The 19,327-nt window shown below is 42.2% G+C and overlaps 4 protein-coding genes across 5 annotated transcripts; all 4 read left to right on the forward strand.

Moving 5' to 3' along the window:
- Positions 1-4,932: 4,932 nt before the first annotated feature.
- Positions 4,933-12,294, forward strand: RB195_004821 (uncharacterized protein; the record flags this gene model as incomplete). Of its 2 annotated transcripts, XM_064182842.1 has the most annotated exons (10): positions 4,933-5,001; positions 5,066-5,133; positions 9,156-9,256; positions 9,310-9,433; positions 10,050-10,118; positions 10,181-10,299; positions 10,590-10,738; positions 11,102-11,285; positions 11,347-11,393; positions 12,208-12,294. In XM_064182842.1, 10 exons carry the CDS (start codon positions 4,933-4,935, stop codon positions 12,292-12,294), a joined length of 1,017 nt encoding a protein of 338 aa, XP_064034108.1. The 2 variants fall into 2 exon arrangements, with proteins under 2 accessions (XP_064034108.1, XP_064034109.1); XM_064182841.1 differs by lacking the exon at positions 12,208-12,294 and having other exon boundaries at positions 11,347-11,468.
- Positions 12,295-12,352: 58 nt separating this feature from the next.
- Positions 12,353-13,222, forward strand: RB195_004822 (uncharacterized protein; the record flags this gene model as incomplete). The annotated part of the gene is made up of 1 exon (XM_064182843.1): positions 12,353-13,222. The coding sequence occupies one exon, from the start codon at positions 12,353-12,355 to the stop codon at positions 13,220-13,222; it is 870 nt and encodes a 289-aa protein (XP_064034110.1).
- Positions 13,223-13,294: 72 nt separating this feature from the next.
- RB195_004823 (uncharacterized protein) lies at positions 13,295-13,933 on the forward strand (the record flags this gene model as incomplete). Its single annotated transcript, XM_064182844.1, has 1 exon — positions 13,295-13,933. The coding sequence occupies one exon, from the start codon at positions 13,295-13,297 to the stop codon at positions 13,931-13,933; it is 639 nt and encodes a 212-aa protein (XP_064034111.1).
- A 3,709-nt stretch (positions 13,934-17,642) lies between these two features.
- On the forward strand, positions 17,643-18,924 carry RB195_004824 (uncharacterized protein; the record flags this gene model as incomplete). The annotated part of the gene is made up of 2 exons (XM_064182845.1): positions 17,643-17,763; positions 18,368-18,924. 2 exons carry the CDS (start codon positions 17,643-17,645, stop codon positions 18,922-18,924), a joined length of 678 nt encoding a protein of 225 aa, XP_064034112.1.
- Positions 18,925-19,327: the final 403 nt, after the last annotated feature.

Below are 19,327 nucleotides of genomic sequence, written 5' to 3' on the forward strand. Positions count from 1 at the left end.
TTTTTCTTCTTTGAGACAACTCTTCCATTTTTTAGTCGCAGATATCGGGACCTGAAAAAAAAGCCTTAGAATTCGTTTCACTTGTGAATATCTTCTGATATGCGATAAAAACATGCCATTCACTGCTGATCATCCTTCAAGTTTCAGCACTACGTCTAAAAAGAAGCAGTTTTCACTCCTGTTCTTCTGCTGAGTGTCGCATACCTAAATTACACTTCATTTTGTACACCTTAATATGTGTTTGTTTGAAAACTACAACCCCGTCTTCCTTTTCTCTTTGTTCCTTTCATTTTTTTCTGATTTACCGACCCCTACTTAAATTTTTTCTTAATTTTCCGACCCCTTCTTACGACTCTCCCCCCCCCCCCCCTTGATCCAACACCCCTCTTACGACCTCCTGTTGAGAAATTCTCAACACACGCTTGACCCTGCTTATAAGTGATAAATGGCTAGCGGTTCGGGCTCAGTAGAATTTAACAGTGGCGATGCGGCTGGAAGTGATATATGGTGTGCGTCTGGACACGGGAACATTATGGCGATACCAAAATACCACACAAAACACACCCCAAAAGGGAAAGAAAAGAACTGGATCCCGACTGCTGGGAACCAGCCCTTATACGTTGCGGTTGGCATGGGAAGGCTCAATGCTTTGCCAATTTGATAGACAAGGGTGAACGGAAGAGTCAGTGAGCTTTTCACATGAATGTTTTGATCTCACATCATGAATTATATGGGAATATAGAGCACTTGGTAAGATGTTCCGCTGTCTATATTACCGCTCGGAGGTTCAAATCCGTCCCAATGCAACCCAAGCCTTTTCTTCTATAATAAATCGATAAATTGGTGCCAGACTTTCCTTAAAATGTAAAAACACTAACTTAATCATCGGCTAGCCCACGTAATTCATTGTATATGCTACGTACAAGTTCGTAAAACTCAAAGAATCACGAATTGCTGTAAAATGCATAGGCGCATCCTATGCAGATTAAAGCCAAAGCCAAGAATTTGTACTTCTTATCTTTACACCAGTCTGTACGTCCGGCTGAAGCCAGACTGCAAACTTTTTGTGGTGTTCGCTTCACTTGCAGTCATTGAAGAAAATTAATAGTAGAGTCATATTTGTAAAATTAGAATTGCGTTTTTTTACTAACGTTTTCCCCTTCTTTTTTAATTCCTTTAAGCGAAAGATTTAATAGTTTTCTTACTAAATGCGTCAGTTTTACATTTAAAGAACACTCTTGTTTTCCGCAGCAGTTATGACAGAATGATGTTTTAACGGTAAATGATTTGAACAACAGCATCGTACTGATAAGGATAACGTTCCACGTCAGATCATGTGAACTGCTCGCAGTTATTTAAGCAGCCGTTTGAGTGCGTGTTTTCACTTTCTAAAGAAGGCATGTTATCAACATGAGGCAAACTTGCAACGACGCGCAGATAGCCGTAGAGGTGAAACGAAACACGGGCGCTCGCCATGACTATGAAACAATTGCAACATTTCATTCACCTTTTGCGACATGCTTACGGAAATATTGCTCACCAAATGAAAGCCGCTAGACCTATCTCGTCCAATTTTATAGATTTCCGGAATCGACGCACCAATCCGACGCCGTGGTACCCGTCTCACTCAGTTTTATAGCTTTCTGGGGTCGGAGGGGAACGATCAAGAGGTACCCGTATGATGTGCCGCCGCGTATCCAAGAGGCTAATGAGCGTCGTTAATTGCAGTGCGCCCCCCCCCCCTCCCCCCGTGATACCGTTATAATCGCTACAGTACCTTGATTGCTCCTCTTGTGCTACGTCTCGCTGACGCCCTGCCCACGCCACCCTCCCCGCCCAATTCGCCGCATCTCCTGCTCTTAGGAGGAGTTTTTTCGCCGCGCTTGCAGCTCTTATGATGCGCTTTTAGAATCAAACGAAAAGGAAATTATTGGATGTTGTTTGAAACTTTACATAAAGCATGTTTGTAAGTTAATATAAAGAAGGAAAGAGGTTTCTATAAGTGATATGCCATTTAGAAATGCGAGTGAACATGAAATTATCCTGTTTTGACTAATTAGATGGGAACCACTCATCCATCTCTGGGAATGCAAGAGATGATTCAAAGAATGCGCACCGATCGGTGTAATGCTATTTTTTTTACTTTTTTTTTCGCTTTCTAGGAATTTCTTTTTACTTATCTAGCTGGGTAAAACTGACATCCAACGACTAACGAAGTGCGAATGATGCCTAGCAGACATTCGTTGTACCCAAAAGTATGTCTCGAAGATACAAAGGTCTCTTTTCGCCACTAATACACCTAACCTGTCATATTGATTTTATGCAGAGAATAAACAGAAGTGAAGCGATGAAACGCTGTTGAAAGGAGTTTGAAGAATCATACAAAGTATTATTGTATAAAACGTACAGGCAAGTATTCAAATCTTTGGCATGCGCTCTATATAAAAATTATATCTATGTAGAATTTCGAGGAGGTAAAATTTAGAAAAGAGTTTAAAGAAAGTATACAAAGTAATAAGCAAATAAAGTGGAGATGTGTGAAAATATATGCATGTTATTCCTTTCCCTGCAGCATCTTCTTGAGATAATCTTTACTTATGTGAAGTTACACTGGAAAGAAGGATCTACTTTTTCTCTTTTATTTCCAATAATATGCGCTTAGTTTACTATATCCGTGCATAGAACTTCCTGCATCAATTCGTTTTTCAGACCCCTCTCTTCAAAATTCGCAGCATCCGTCGCTTCGTCGCGGCGCGAATGTCTCGTGGAGCGTTAATTAGAAAGCATCAAGAAGGCGAGGTGTATGTGATCTCAGACGGACGTGGAGGATGTCTAGCTAGTGGAGCGGCAGGCGTACTTACGCGGAGAGGTGCGGTGCTGAAAGGAGGGCGGGAGCGGTCAGCCGGTTTTCACGGGTGCCTCTTGTCCCGCACCCGGGGTTGACACACCAACCCGACGGTGCGATAGCCGTCGCACCCTAATTTACCGCTCTGTGGTGCTAGCACACCAAACTGATGCCAACAGAGACGCCTCACCGCATTCTGAAATTTCCTTACACACACAAAGACACACACATGTGACAGAATAAGCCCATTATTATACAGCATGTTTGTAACTCTATAACACTAGCGTGGTCTAAGTGGGAAACTTTCAACAAATCATCATGATCAAGCCGGGTCTGGGTGTGAAACGAAATTCCAAAAAATGGGGTACGACGAGTCCCACGGCGTCGGATTGGTGCCCCCCGCCAGATAGCCATAAAATCGGCTGTGAAGGGTCCCACAGCGCGTTGCTTTTCACCCTCTTCACTCCTCCGCGTATCTATTTTTTTTTTGCATCTTTCCCTCAGGATGCTAACATATCTTCCTCAGAAGGTGGAAATAGGAACAGAAACAGCTGCCTTAACAGAAGCCAATAGTTTACATGATCTGATGTGGGACGTTATGTTTATCAGTACGATGATGTTGTTCGCATCATTCTATGTTAAACTTCATTCTGTGATAATTGTTTGGAAAAAACAGGATGAAAAAAACTTTAGTTGACACTTTCAAATTGTATCTATATTATATTGGCATCGAAGGATTGTTTGAAGCTGAAACTTGAATATTCTCGAAATGTAGAACTGACGCGTTTAGGAAGAAAACTATGGAATCCTTCGCCTTTGTTTGTAGTGAAAAAAATAAAGAAGAAAATATTGTTAGAAAAACAAAATTCTGATTTTACAGAAAATGTCAATACTATTAACTTTTGATTAATTTTGATTAATTGATCAGTGAAGGCGAGCGAAGAGAACACCACAAAAAACTCTGGAGTCCGGCTTTAGCCGAACATTGAGACGTATACAATGACGAGTTTAGTCCGTGTATGTGTTTATTTGTTTGTTTGTTTGTGTGTCACGAAATTCGAAAAAGGGGGTTTGACGGGTGTTTGGTCTTTAGTGCCGCTCTTAAGATGCGGGTTTTGATCTCTTGCAGTTGCTGGCTTTCTTTTCTATGTCCGCATGTTTCGTGTAGGGCTTGAAAAGGGTGCGTCGAATTGGAGCGCTAGATATCTATGAAATGGTGTGAGACAGGTCCAATGGCGTGGAGGTGGTGTACTTTTGTGCAGTATAATCACGCAGTAACATCGTGTGGACGTCGAAAAAGTTAAATGTGGCGTTACAACTCTTTCATATCATGTCCACTGCCCGTGTTGCTTTTCAATTCTGCGACTCCTTCGCGCGTCTATTTCCTTGCACGGAAGGAAATAGACGCACGAAGGAGTCGTAAATTATCTAACTTGATACGCTACCCTTATCAGAACAATGATGTCGTACACGCCATTTTATGTTAAAAAGTATTTCTGTGATAATTGTTGTGGGAAAAACAGGAGGGAAACCCATGCTTTGATTAATGCTGTCAAATTGTGTTTATATTATTTTGGTATGAAAGCAATGTTTGACACTGAAGTTTGGATGTTCTCCAAATGTAGAGCTGACGCGTTTAGAAAAAAAAAACACTCTAGAATCTTTCGCCTTTTTGAAAAAAAAGAATGAGTTGTTAGTATACATAATTCTAATTTTACAGAAAATGTCACTACTGCTAATTTCCATTGACCAATTAAGGAGAGTGAGCCAAACACCTCAGAAAATCTGAAGTCCCGCCTTAGCCGGACGTTCAGCGTTGTTGAATTTTTCTCTGAGCTTCTAAGTTAGGGAACATTTGGTTGTTCCCCGGTGTACTTCTTACTTGACAAAAAAAGAACATTTTCTGTCAAAGTAAGAATCAATCCCTAAAAATCCAATAAAATTGGGTTATTTTGCTAAATTTACATGTAGTGGAAACTTTTGACTGTTTTATGTATGTAACTGTATCTTCACTTTCACATGCGGTGATGGAGATGCGTCAGCTTTAAACAAAACAGTATTTTTAGACATGCCTTGAATATTTCAGAATGATTGCTGTACTCATGTTTGGACGATTAATAGTTTTCCTCATAGCCGCTCAAATAGTATCGGCAAGGGTAAGCATTCTGTTCGTCATTGATAAACCGTACGTAAGCGAGATCATTCCACCACCGTTTTAAGGTAAAACCGATCGACATTTTCAATCAGCCAGCGGGTGCAGATATTCCTCAGATGAGAAATAAGCAAGGGTTGGCATACACTTTTTTCAAAGGATAACATTTGAAAAATCGTCGGCAATCAACAATAGGTTTTTATTTGTCTAGTGTTATGCGACTAGTTTGTGAACAAACATATCAACAACATGCTTTGGATGAGAAGGACGTTTCAACGTTTAGTATTGCATTGCAGACATATATCCAAATGCTACTGATACCTTGTACTGAAATTCGGTCGCGAAAAAAAGTGAATTTCGTTTTTATAGTTATGGGCTGAAATATTGTTCTTTTGATTTGCTAGTAATACTATTTGCACAGAGATAAAATAGCTTTCCAGAGTCACTATTTGCATTTCGCAGAGTTTTCTCAAACTTTATTTTCGTCGCTCATTTGTGCGCCAAGAGTGAAGCATTATGCTATAAAATGTCAGGCGTTGTCTGTCATGTGTGTATGTCTGCGCGTGAAGCGAAATTCAGAATGGGGTGAGATGGGAGTGTCGAATTAGTGCGATTGCACTGCAAAGCGGTAAAATATGATGTGATGGATCCCATGGCGTCGAGATGGTGCGCAGGTGCCGCTAATTGGTCGAATGGCTTTGAACGAGAACAACGGCGTAGAATTGATGCATCGGCAAAACGTAACTCTAAGAAGGATTCCACTGCCGGGGTTGGTGTGATAACTCCAGAAATTAGCATAAACGGGATTATTGTGCACCAACACTGCTCAATTATTCCAAGCGGTTTTGTTGTAAAGCAAATGAGACGTTGTGAATCACTTCATGCCAGTGTTAGCACGTGCACCCACATAAAGTATTCTCTGTATTCCTACTCGCCTGCAGTCATCCTCACCAAATCTCTCTGATCGTCCTTCAAAAACTGCATACACGCCTGTAGGCAGCAGCTTAAATAGTTGTCAGCAGTTTACCTGATTTGACGTAGCACCATTACCATATTCAAAATGATGATGTTGTTGCTCGATCACGTTTGTGTTCTAGGTCAATTGCTCAGTGAGAAAACAAAAACTGATATGTGGATTGGGCATCTCGCTACACATCTAGTTCTAAAATGTGATGGTTACATATTACCTGAACCTAGCATAACGAATACGAAGAACTTTGCAAAATGCAGCTTTCAAGAAAACTTTGGATGTTGAGAGTTAGGATCTACTCATCACAAGCAAGAAGATAATAATTCGTTAACATAACATTACTAGACTTACTTGACTTTATCGGCAGGCTGATGACATCGCCTAACGCGATTACCCGCATCTTCGCCGAGGTTTGTCGTCCTTCAACATACTGCACGGAATCAATTCAATCGTCGCTGTTCCATAATTTGCGAAACCTTACGTCTAGCCAGCAATCACTATCCACGCCGAGCGTCCTCAGATCCTCCTCCACTACTTCAGTCCGGAACTTTCGTTTTCGGCAAGGTGGCCTCCTTGAATCCGACAAACTCCTCAGAACTCGTTGGACAAGGTGATCTGCAGGTCTCTTTATGATTTTCTGTAGCCACTTTCGATAGCGGTGAAAGATGTTTATATCTTCCACCGCCGTGTCAACCGCCGATTTTTTTGAGCATACAGCTCAAGTAACAGAACTCATTGACGAGTTTGTTTGCCCACTCTGATTCCCTTTCGAGGTCTCGAAGAGATCGACATCTGCTCGCATTTATCATGGCACGGACATACTCCATAGGCTGCAGCCAGGTTCGACACAGGGTTGACAGCAAGTTGAAGTTTCGTATTGTTTTCCGCGAAATCAACTATATATATATATATATATATATATATATATATAGTACGAAAACGACTGATGGTGCTAAGACGACGTCGGCAGGACATTGATCGACTGTTCTTCGCATGATGTCGTCGATTGCGAAGTAGAACAGGAGGAGTCCTGCCAGTGCCTCTTCTCTTACTCCAGTTACCACCTCGAATGGTGTTGTATGTTCGGGTGATGTTCGAACTGCAGCAGTTGCTCGTTGATTTATGTCATCAATTAGAGGGAAATTAGAAGGAACTCTCCTGGGACTCCATCGGAGCGGAGAGCGTAGAGAAGGTTGCCTCGATGAAGATAGTCGAAAGTTCAAATCCTGAAAGGCTAATTGCATTGGCTTCGAATACCGCTCCCAGATTTCGATCACTCTCCGATGAACACCTGCTCAATCGTAGATCGGCCAGGACAAAAGCCAGCTTTCTCGTTGCGCGTTGTTTCTTCGCGATGCTTAATAAGTTGGTCCAGGATAATCCGTTTCAAAACCTTGTACATAACACGCAACAAGGAGATTTCTTGATAATTCCTAGGGTCCTTGACGTATAACTTCTAGCGTAGAACTATGTTAGCGTGTATCCACGAATCAGATATCCTTTCGTCTATCCATATTAGATGGACGGCCTTTGTCGTTTCATAAATCCCAGATGGAGGAATGCTGTTTCAGCATTCAGCTCGCTAATCCCGACATCTCCACCAGATTTTCCATTTTCATCTTTTGGATACACAGCAGAACATCGGACTCGGTCAGTGGTTCCTCGTTATCCGCAGCAGTTTCAATTATAGGAATTTGAAGGAGCACAGAGCACTATCGTCGGTTCGCACGCTATCTTTCCAAACACGTCGTTTTAGGTGTCTACTGTCTAAATTTTCTGGATATATGAGGGAGTTGTGCTTTTCCACCGTGGTACTTTTGAGCTAACCACGAGCGTTCCTCACTTACTTATAGGAAGATCCTAATCACAAATTTTCTCCGATCCTATAGCGAAATATCTATCACTATTCTATTGGAATTCCTTAAGCAACGTTAATTCACTTAATTTCTAATTTTCTCCTCACATCAACAAAGTCTTTTCCACACGACACCGCTTAATCCACGCGATAGCTTTGTCCATAAATGGACTGGTGGCGGTGAATCATGTGTGCGTTTGCGGTACACCTTCTTGTTGTCGTTGCTGTAAACTGCCAAAGAAATCATCAGGGTACTGATGAAAAATATAGCCGCATTTCTGAAACGTTGTTTACTCAACCAATTATCAGCTGTATCACTAGTGACCACGTTGTTCATTGATTTGTTCGAGCGGGCAGCAGTGATACTTCCATAAGTACCGATCAAGCGCAAGGATTCTCCATTGGCTTCTCTTCTCGCGAAGGACTCGAATTTGTCCTTGGAGGACTTCCTTCATATCTGACCACCGGGGTCGGTGGTATTTCTGCCTTTGATGTCGCGTGGTATGCAGTCGCTCATGGCCCTGGCCTAGCGACTGTCGTATCACGTGTCCGGCACACCTAATTTTACTTTTGGAGTATGCAGTAGCGTCTCTGATCTTCAAACCGGTGTCCATGAAAGTGAGACACAACGACATCTTTTACTCTCGCGATATTTTTGCGAGTTTTGAAACATTGCGTATGTGGTCAACTGTACCGAGACCTTTTCAAAACCCAATTTGGTTTCATGGCTGTCTTTCATTTTATGTTTTTCCTACCCTCTTTATAATCACTCTTGTGGAGAGCTTGTAGATGACAAACAGTAGGCAGAATGGGCGATAGTTGCCGATGTCTTGTGGGTCTGTGTTCTTATACAACAGCACAGTCTTGTTTTTTAATTGCTTGAGAACCTTGCATTCCGGCAGATAACGAGAGAAGAGTCTTCCCAGTGTGTTGATGAAGACTGACGGTAAGTTCTTTATATGTTTTGATCTAATTCTGTCGGAACCGGGTGAGGTAGGATTCTTCGCCGATATGATGGCATGTCGGACCTCGGAAAGGAAGTACCTCTAGTATGAGATGTTCATATCTTTCCCCAGATGGTGTGGAGGCAAATGAACGTGGTAAGATATTATTATTTAAAATATCTATTTTTTTCACTTCCAACATTCCTTGCCCTCTAGTTCCTTGCAGAACATTCACAGATACCTTATCACTCACTCACTTATAAATTGTGCAGTAGGAGGTAACGTTACAATCATTTCGTACAATTTGCAAAGCAACGGAGGGACAATAACGAAATTAAAAACAAGCTACAAGATGAACAATTTCCCCACTGCCATATCCATAAGTTCAGCAAAATGTTCAACGCCCTCCACAAGAACTCCTACTTAAAGTGGGATGAACAAGATCCCAATGGAAATATTGTAATACCGTATGAATTCAATGGATATTTCGGTACTTTTAATCAAGTTAAGCATGAGGTTCCCACATGAACAGCAGTTTTTTAGACGCATCGCAAAAGAGGACTATTGCTGTAGCTATGAGACGCATAGAGGACAACACATGCATTCGTTTCAAGATCAGAGAGAATGAATGGAATTACGTCACAATTCTAAATCAGGCCACACGCGGGTGAATAACTTCTCTCAATCTTGTTCCTTATCAGTTTGTATTTGTCCGCTTTCTACTCTGAAGAAAATGGTTTTCCTAGGAATAAAAATCCTGAAAAAAAAAACTGCCACTCTTATTTTATCACTTAACAGGTCAAAATGTTTCGAAAAAAGAACATAAGAAAGCATCATCGGAAAACAGAGAGAGAGGACAGATTATTGAACCTTTACACCAAAATGGATTACTTGAACCACAAGAGTAAGCGTTCCATATTTAAGGACAGTGGCTTTGTTCATTTCTCTTAGCCCTTTATGCCAAATAGTTCATGAGACCAAAAAAAGTGCAGATGGTAAGAGATTTCGCTGTGAATCTAGGATAGGTTGATAGTTCGAAACCGCACGAGTGCATCCATTTAAACTGGTACCAGTGTTGTTTGGGAGGATAGAAACACCAAAAAAGGCCACAAATCATTACATAAACCATCATGCGCCTCAAAACGTCAACGACTACGAATTGCAGTAAAGCGCATTCGCGTAAGTCATCTTGTGGACTAGACACAAGTTTTGAACTGGAGTGGACTTTTCTTACGAAAGTAATGAAGTCATGCATAGTCGCACTCGCAACATTTTTTTTAAAGGTGCTTTGCAACTGTTGGTCGTATGAGAGGCAGAAGCTTATTAATGCTAGAACACAACGATGAAAGATCGTACGTTTTACTGGAATTGATATTCGGATTCGCATTCACGAATGTCAACTAATCTTTTCTAGATGCCTGGTGACCAAAGTTGTTCTGCATGAATTAATGCACGTAGTAGGACTATGGCACGAACACCAGCGTTACGATCGCGACAATTATGTCAAAGTGCATTATGAGAACATTGAAAAAGGTGAACTAATCAGTAAATTTTCCAAAGCACACTTCAAATATTTTGTTTCATGTTATTTGCTGACGGGGTGGGTGTGGTGCAGAGGTCCACTGTAACTACACTGTCGATGTTTCGAAATCTCTCTGGTGCGAACCAAACCTTTCATCCCTCCGGGGCCAATAAATTGGTACCAGACTTGTCTAGGAAGATAAAAACACTGCCTTATTTATGGGCATCCCAAGTGGTCATTGATTTTGACTTATATCTGCGAATCTGGACTTGCGAAACCACTTCACCTGAAACTACCCTAGGTTATTGGAGTCAATTCAAAAAATTATTACCATACAAGGCAACTACATACAATGTCCCATACGACTACAAATCGATTATGCACTATGGTAAAACTTCTTTTGCGAAGCCAGGAACAATAAGCATGGAGACGCTCGATCCTAGCTATCAGGTTCGTGGTTAGGAGAAGTACAGGTTCACAGACATATACTCAAATGTAAATTTTTCATCTAATTTGTTATTAATTTTCCTAATTTTTCTGTATTTCAAAGAGGAGATTTCAAAAACAGTGCAAATATTTAATACACACATTCAAATTCGTGAAACGGAACAACACAATAAACTCTGCCTATCCCTTTCAAACATTATGTTACAAAAATTGAGACGGCTGATAACTCGTACACGGAGTAATCATGGCCGGGCATATCCAGCTTGTATGGCTAATTTCAAACCACTTCAATATTTTTTAAGAATGTGACCTTTACAATGTTCAAACCTCACAGATAAATTCAATTGGAACCTTTAACAATTACAGGACGTAATCGGCAAACAAAGAGATGCTTCTCCCAACGACTATCGCAAGATCTGCGAGATATATCAGTGTAAGAAGTGTATGGGCCAGACTACCGACGGTGGCACTGGCGAGATTAAATCAACACAGCCAACTAGAGCACCAAGTTCAACTAGTGCACCAACTGTTGGTACAAGAATACCAATAAGTGGGCGATTGAGTTAGCTTTACGATAGCTCTTTCCCGAAAGGAATATCTGAATATTTTAGCTTGCAATGATGTACTCCCCAAGTTCTGCAGAAAAAGAGTGCGCAGAGTGAGCCACTGCACATTTTCTTTTCAAATGGTCTGTTGCGAGACATGCGCAAAGATTAAAGGAGGCAGAAACTAATCACCGTACAACTACATCTTCGGATTATCCAACTTTTTCAATTGGTTCTGAAATGGTATTTCATGAAGGTCAAATAAATAACTGCACTTGCTTTTCTTGGCACTCTTTTTTGAGTACTGCGGGCACACAGTTTGTAGTATTTTTTGTATTCAAGCCAATCCAGTTAGTCTGAGATATTTCACAACCTACTGATTATAAAGCTCATAGCATTTCCATAGAGCAGCTATAGTATCGACTGCTATGGCGTGGAAACCACTTGCCCCACTTCGAAAATTCAAGTGGACAGTCTTCTTAAATCCTTCTGTAACATGATGATGAACCACGACTTCGGTAAAAGCTTGCGCTGGAGCTCCTTCTAAAGTATACGGAGATCTCCTCTTATCTTTTTTCTTTGCTTTTTTGTGAAATTGTTTCTCCATATAGTAGTGACGAATATAACTACATTGTCCTTATTAAGTCCTTTTCACTTCGTCCATCGTTTATTTTGCTCCTTGGATGCCTCTCCGATCATAGTTTCAGAAACTTCACTTCTGTTTTTCATACTGCCCTGCTTTCCATTTTTGTCCCAAAGACTCTTTTGCACTAGTTTGAAAGTTTCTCCTTACTCAAGCATCTCCTCGAAGACTTCGATTTGCAGGAATAGGATTTTTGACCTTCTTTTTGTATAACTGTAGGATCGGCTGTTATGGTGTGGAAACCACTTGCCTGTATATAACTGTGTGCAATTAGCCTTTTTCAGTTTGAAATGCAGGCAGAAGAAGATCCTGGAGGCAGCACAAAGAAGAACGAGTCTAAAGAAGTGCCGCAGGGATCTCCGCGAATATAATGTTCCGCTAGCAATCTTGTTGAGCGAAGAAGGGACTCGCACGTCTTCTCGTCGTGAGATGGAAATCATTACGGAGAGGTTCTATTCGAACCTTTTCCGTTCATCAACTCCTGTGTCGAGCCCGGTCATCCCCACTGGTGAAGCTCCACCACGGATTCTCCTTTCGGAAGTACGAGTCGATATCAAGAGCATGAAACCCGGCACAGCCCCCGGATCTGATTTTATATCAGCAGACTTTCTTCGGGCTGGTGGCCATCCGCTTCATGTGATCTTAGCAGCGCACATGACATCCTACCTTCAGAAAGAAAGGATCCCAGACCAGTGGAAGACCTCGCAAACCGTTCTTATCCACAAGAAAGGTGACCGAGAGGACCTTCGGAACTACCGTCCGATATGCTTGCTGAGCGTGTTATACAATGTGTTCACCAAGATCATCATCACGCGCATATCTAGGACGCTGGATGAACCCCAGCCTCAAGAAAAAGCTGGATTCCGTCACGGGTTCAGATGCTTGTACCACATCCAGACCTTGTCGAGGGTCATGGAGGTTTACCGGGAACACCGCCTGCCCCTTGTTCTAACCTTCGTCGACTATGAGGAAGTCTTCGACAGTGTAGAAACGAATGCAGTACTGTCAGCACTGGTCGATCAAGGTGTGGACGCTTCGTATGTGAGGACTTTAGCCAATGGCTACGATCGGTGCACCACGAAGATACAGCTTTTCCACCACTCCCTCACCATACCAATTGGAAAGGGGGTACGACAAGGCGATACTATATCACCGATGCTGTTCACGGCTGCACTGCAATGGATAATGAAATCACTATCTTGGGAAGAAAGGGGCATACGTGTTGATGGAAGATTTCTCTCTAACCTTTGTTTCGTGGGCGACATCGTTCTCTTTTCGAGCAGTACCAATGAAAAATAAACGATGCTCAACGAATTGAACGAAGCAGAGAAGAGAATAGGACTGCGAATAAACAGAAAGAAGACTCAGTTCATGATGAACGCCGACTGCGAGGACGGAGGAGTACAACTTGGAGGCTCCCAAATCGTGGAAACTTCGTCATACGTATACCTCGAACGTTCTATGAACATGGAAAACGACTTGAAGGAAGAACTGAACAGAAGAATGAGAGCAGCATGGGCAGCATTCGCAGCCGTCAGAGAAGCTAAAGACCAACTGACGGACCAAGATCTTCGTACCCATCTGTTCAACTCGACAGTCCTTCCAGCGCTCTGTTACGCAGCGGAGACGTGGGCAGACACCACTGCCACGTCTAGAAAGCTACTTACTATCCACAGAGCCCTTGAGAGATGTCTTCTGAAGTTTAACCGGCGCACACATAGACATAGATGGGCCGGTCACATCATGAGAAGAATCGACGATAGATGGACTAAAAGAACGCTAGAGTGGACCCCAAGAGATGCTAAACGCCCTCGAGGTAGACCACCAACGAGATGGGGTGACGTGTTCGCAACACGGATGGACCAGCTGAGAGCTCAGCTGGATACCGCTCAAGGACCTCGTCAATGTCACTCAAGAAACTTGAAAACATCTCGGATGACAATGGCGAGGGAACGAAGCGAGGGGAAGAGATGCTGGGGCCCGCACGTCCAGTGGAAACGGGCCATCTAAGTATCTAAGTAAGTAAGCTAAGGCACTACCTCAGATCTGACTGGATGTACAAATTTGTTCAACGTCATTTGGTGTTAGTACATGCAAAAAAACTGGGGCACAGCAAAACTATGGAATTAGGTCAAACAGCCCAATATCGTTACCTTATCTCGTTGACAGTTATCCTTGCCTGCGCTGTGCCAGAAAACGAAAAGTTTTTTTATTTGCGTATTATCCTATGACCCTTATCGATTACAGGTCCAACAACCCTCGGAGAAAATGTTGTTGCTTTCTAAACACAAAGGAATGGATCGCTTTCTTAAATTTATGCCAACATCTGGATATGAAGAAATTCCGAGATTTTTTCCATAATTGTTTGATCAAAGAAATCTCCCAAAAATGAGGACATAAAAGAGTTAGGACGTTCAGGACTAGCTTTTTCTATAACATGTAAGCGATCTTGGAATGACGGCTTAGAAGACATCAGAGTGAGCCTTAGGTCAAAGGAAAATGTTCTGTAGAAGTTTGTTGGACTCTTAGAAGAAAACAAGGAGATAGTGAAAAGAAGGAAGATGTTCAAAAACTCTTTCAAAAATAGAGTAGTTCTTCAATGAGGAAAAGTTAAAGTTGCCACATTTACCAGTAGACCTGACTTATGCAATATAGTACTTCATTTAGCATTGTAATAGCTTCCTACCTCCAGCGGTTTCATCAAATGTCGTCACCTTGGACTTGTAACCATTTGGTTCGATTAAAGGCCCTTTCGGCGGGATGATCTCGTAAAAAGTTCTTGAGGTGACTTGAGAGAGGATATTATTAAACTAGAATAAGACTTAAGGAATTCTGTGCAAAGGCCTATTTCGGAAGCTTTGAATTGGGGACAAGGTGACTTTGCTCTATACTTCATCCAAAATTCCCCTTGTCAGTTTGCCCATTTCTGGTAAACAATCATCTATACACTTGTTTCCGTATGCATTAGTTAGCACAGAATGTAAGGGTATCCGTCATTTTGCGACGAGGTTAAGAGCACGTATACGAGAACCTGCTGTAATGCTGCTGCTGAACAAATAAGAAAGTCGACTATGAAGATTTGTCTTAAGGAATACGAAAAAGAAGACTTTGTCTTGGGGGAAAAAAACCCTTATTAAAGGAATCACCGCAAGGGATAACGAATGAGCACTATGTTGTTTCGATGATTTGATGAATAAGAACGTTCTAGAATTTAGATCCACTTATTTTTGCTGTCACATTGATCTGTTGCGTAGAGATAAAAACTAGATCTAAAATTCTCAGCAATTGTCTCTGTATTTCTATCTCCGTAGAATTTCAGATATCGAAACAATCTATCTGGAGCATGCATTCAAAAAAAGAGTGCAACAGTACGAATGCTTTCTATGGTGAACAAGTACGCTCAGTTTATGCCTATAAGTTCTTAGTGAGTTTCTTTATTTTATACAGATCTTTTTATTTGCCGTTGCTTGCTCTTTTGTTTGAAACGTCACGCTTGTCAAATGTCGAGTGAGTCCCATCCACCTTATTGGACGGTAATCATCATACAAATATTTAATTACTTACTCCTCGAATGATATCCAACTCTACACCTAGACAAAACAAAGGAAAGTTTTTCTGTGGAGTACTCGCCGTGCCCATTTCACGTCAGTTGTGTTCAACCAAATTAGTGCCTCGGGTTTGACAGAGAACACCTTCTTTATCATCTAGCGAAGATGGACACTTATCGTGACCTCACTTCAACTCAAGTAGTTTATGGGCGTGGCCCACTTGTGCTAGCTGTTGCTTGGTGTGCTTCAATTATACTTCGCTTTCATTGCTCACGAGTAGTCGTCTAGTTGTGGCAATAAACATTCACTGAACCACCTATTTATTCACTGGAACGATTGGGGCAAAGATCCCAAGAATCTCAGCACCCCACACATTCTTCAAGTTGCTTCGATTCAACTCTAAACGAGAAACTGACGAAAAATTATTTAAAAAAAAACAGGAAAAGCCTCGCTTAGTGCAATCGTCTTATCGAAAGGCGGGTAGAGGGAGGCCACTGTGAGCGTAGCGCATCTGGCTCAGTAGACACGTTCCGCTTAAAGGCATCACCCCACGAATCTGAGGTGGTACGGATTTCAGGTGGAGTATTCTTATACGGGATAGTAGATTACGGAGAGGGGGTGATTCCGTCCATTTCCTCCTAATTGCCGTAAAAAACGACTTGGATGATACGGTTTCAAGCGATCCGGCGCGCTATTTCCTACAACGAGTTCGATTGGGGCGCGCCAGTCTTGAGCACGCGCTGCATCTTCTGAACCGTTTCTTACGGCAATTAGGAAAAAATGGACGGAATCACCCTTCTCTCCATAATCTACGATCCCGTATACAAATACTCCACCTGACATCCGTACCACCTCAGATTCGTGGGGTGATGCCTTTAAGAATCATACAATTTATCACATTCGGTTCCTGTAAATGCGTGCCGTAAATTTCATGGGTTGGGATTCTCAACCCTTTTTTCTCATTTTGTTGAAGACTCACCCAATTCAAGGTGGCTTACAAATGTTGCTTACATGAACAATTTGTTTCATTTCACATTTCTAGGATTACATCTATTAAGAGCATTCTATAGAAATATTTGCGATCATATTAGTAGTTATTCGAATAGGACAGCGTCCTAGTTGAGATTTCCGTTTCGTTCTTTAAATTGTTATTTAGGCTTAGGCTTTGCAATCTATTTGGGTCCCATTAATACTTGGAAGTATTAATAAAATGAGACTGTTTGGGTACAGTTTGTAACAAAAACAGAGCGAACGCATTTTTACCCTTCTTCTTTTTTCGGAAATTAAAAACGAAAGACTTCTTTTTTGAAAGCAACACTCTTACAAATAATTCTAGTACTACAATAAATACGAAATATGAACTAAGGACGGGCCAGATTATAATAAGCGGAAGATTCTCAGCTAGAGGTCTCACGGCATCAGAGGCAGTGCGCCGGCGCCAGAAGGCGATTAGTTGAGATGAGATAGGTCTTACAGCGTCGGATTGGGTAGCCGGCGCTAAAGAGGCTGGTAATCAAACTCTGGTCTTTCTCACAAAGAGGGAAAGATCGTATTTTGCGGTGTGGACCCGCCTTCATAAATCAGAAAAAAAATTGTTTCCATTGATAACGCTATCATTAGTTCGATCAACCATTACCTGCTGTCACAGTCTGATCAGTTGATCAACAGTTCATCTTCTCAAAAAGACTCGTATCACTCTGTATCGTTTTGCGGCGTCGAGGCGCCTCTCAGACGTCATTGAACTCGTCTTCCTTCTTTCTCGAATTTCGTATCACACATACATACATTCACATGTTACAGACTAAGCCCGTCATTATAGAACCAGACCAAATGTCTGACTAACGCCCGGAATCAGACTTCTTTTATTCACTGATCAGTGAAAATTAGAACATTTTGTAAAAGACTTAATCTGTATTTTTTAACTACGCTTTACTAGAAATTCAAACAGTGATGAAATTATGACGGGATTAAATGTTGATTTCATAGTTTCCTTCATTGTGTCAGTACTACATTTGGGGAACATTCAAAGTTGATTTTACACCTATTAGGTTGTTAAAATAAAGATGAGAATTTTGACCCATTTTCATATAAACCACACCTCAAGAAAGAAACTATTCCGTAATATATTCTCCACAATTATCAGTGACTATTCTCCATCGAGCGCGCAGGGAATGAATGCCCACATAGTAGAATCGGATGATTTGGAGCCGAAGAAATCGGACAGCCAAATTCGAAATTCTTCGACGTTTTCGAACTCTTCTCAGCAAACTTGTGGTGGATCGAGCAGAAAAGGTAGTAGTCCAAAGATGCCATGTCTGGGGGGCAAGGCGGATGTGGCTACACCCCAGTCAAGCTCTTCGAGTTTCTCCTGAACTGTTTCTGCCTTGTGGTCGAAGTCTTCAAGACTCTCGTATCCGTCATAAAACTGCTTGAACTGCTTGAAACATTAACTTCTCAAAATTCAGTCCTCTCCAAAGCTCGAGAGCAGAGTTTGATGGGATTCGGACGCACTCTTGCCTTGTTTGAAGTCATAGAGCATGCTTACACGAACGATGATTTTCTGGTCCAACATTTTCTAACACAACCAGAAAGTTTTAACTGCAAACAATCGAAATTTGCAAATAACAAACTAAAAGCGAACAAAATATTAAACAAACGGGGAAAAACGCGGCCTTATATTTCGTAATACTTTCGAAAATAGGCCCGCCACGAAAGTCTCACTTATATTTTGACAACCTATTAGGGTGTTCGGAAAGCATCTGCCGAAAATTTCGCAGTAGCGCAGATTTTTTGAGATGTTCTGGAAGTTCCGGTTTCAAATATATTATATAAGGACACTACCGCTTGTATGCACATAACATCTGGCTCCCTCTTCCTTGCCTATTTCATCCTATAGTGGCCGGAGATTCCACCCATATTCGATACGTACTCCTTTTTGAGTTCGAATCTGGCCACCCCGCCGCTGAAGCCCATCGAAACTTCAGTCAAGTATTCGGCACCGAAGCCCCTTCTGAGCGGTCTGTGCGCCTTTGGTTCCAGCGCTTCAAAGCCGGAAACAAGAAACTCGAAGATGAGCCTCGCTCTGGTCGACCGACTGCAATATTGTTTGAGGAACTGAGGAATCTGGCGGAGCAGTATCCATATGAAGCTGTGCGGTATTTTGCTGCCAGTCTTGGCTGTTCGCGATCCGCCGTGAGCAATGGATTCTCTCGGAATGGTGAAAAAGCTCGGTCAGTAGCTCCCACATGCATTGAGCGACGGCTTTACGTCAACCACACCCACAAACGTGAGTGGTGCGCTGGCGATGAAATGCCGGATCCTTTCGTGAAAGGTGAAATCCATGAGAAGAAGGTCATGCTGCGCGTCTGGTGGGGAGTTCATGGAATCTACCGTTTCGAACTGCTGCCGGACAACACGACAGTTACTGCCGAGGTCTACTGCGCTCAACTGTAAAGACTTACCGATATGATCCGCAAGAGCACCTGAAGCTGGACAACGTTCGCCTGCTGCACGATAACGCGCGCCTTCACATAGCGAAGAAGACTTCCCAGAAATTTCCTGAGCTCGGATGGGAAGTTCTACCGCACCCACCGTACAGCTCGGGCCTGGCCCGGAGCGACTACCACCTCTTCCGATCGCATCAGTATCACCTGAACGCACTCTGGTGAAGGCGCACAAACTTCACGCCGTAGGACGCGTCCCTTCCTATTCTATCGCCTTCTGACCCTTTTCTGGAGCACCAATTCGGGGCCATGAAACTCGTCTCACCTCGTTTTATCGCTTTGCGATTCATCACGCTAACGCACCTATCTAACGTCGTTAGATTCGCCTTGTTGGTTCTGGAATTTCGTTATAA

Source organism: Necator americanus, chromosome I (assembly GCF_031761385.1).
Source record: "Necator americanus strain Aroian chromosome I, whole genome shotgun sequence".
In the NCBI taxonomy this organism is placed as follows: domain Eukaryota; kingdom Metazoa; phylum Nematoda; class Chromadorea; order Rhabditida; family Ancylostomatidae; genus Necator; species Necator americanus.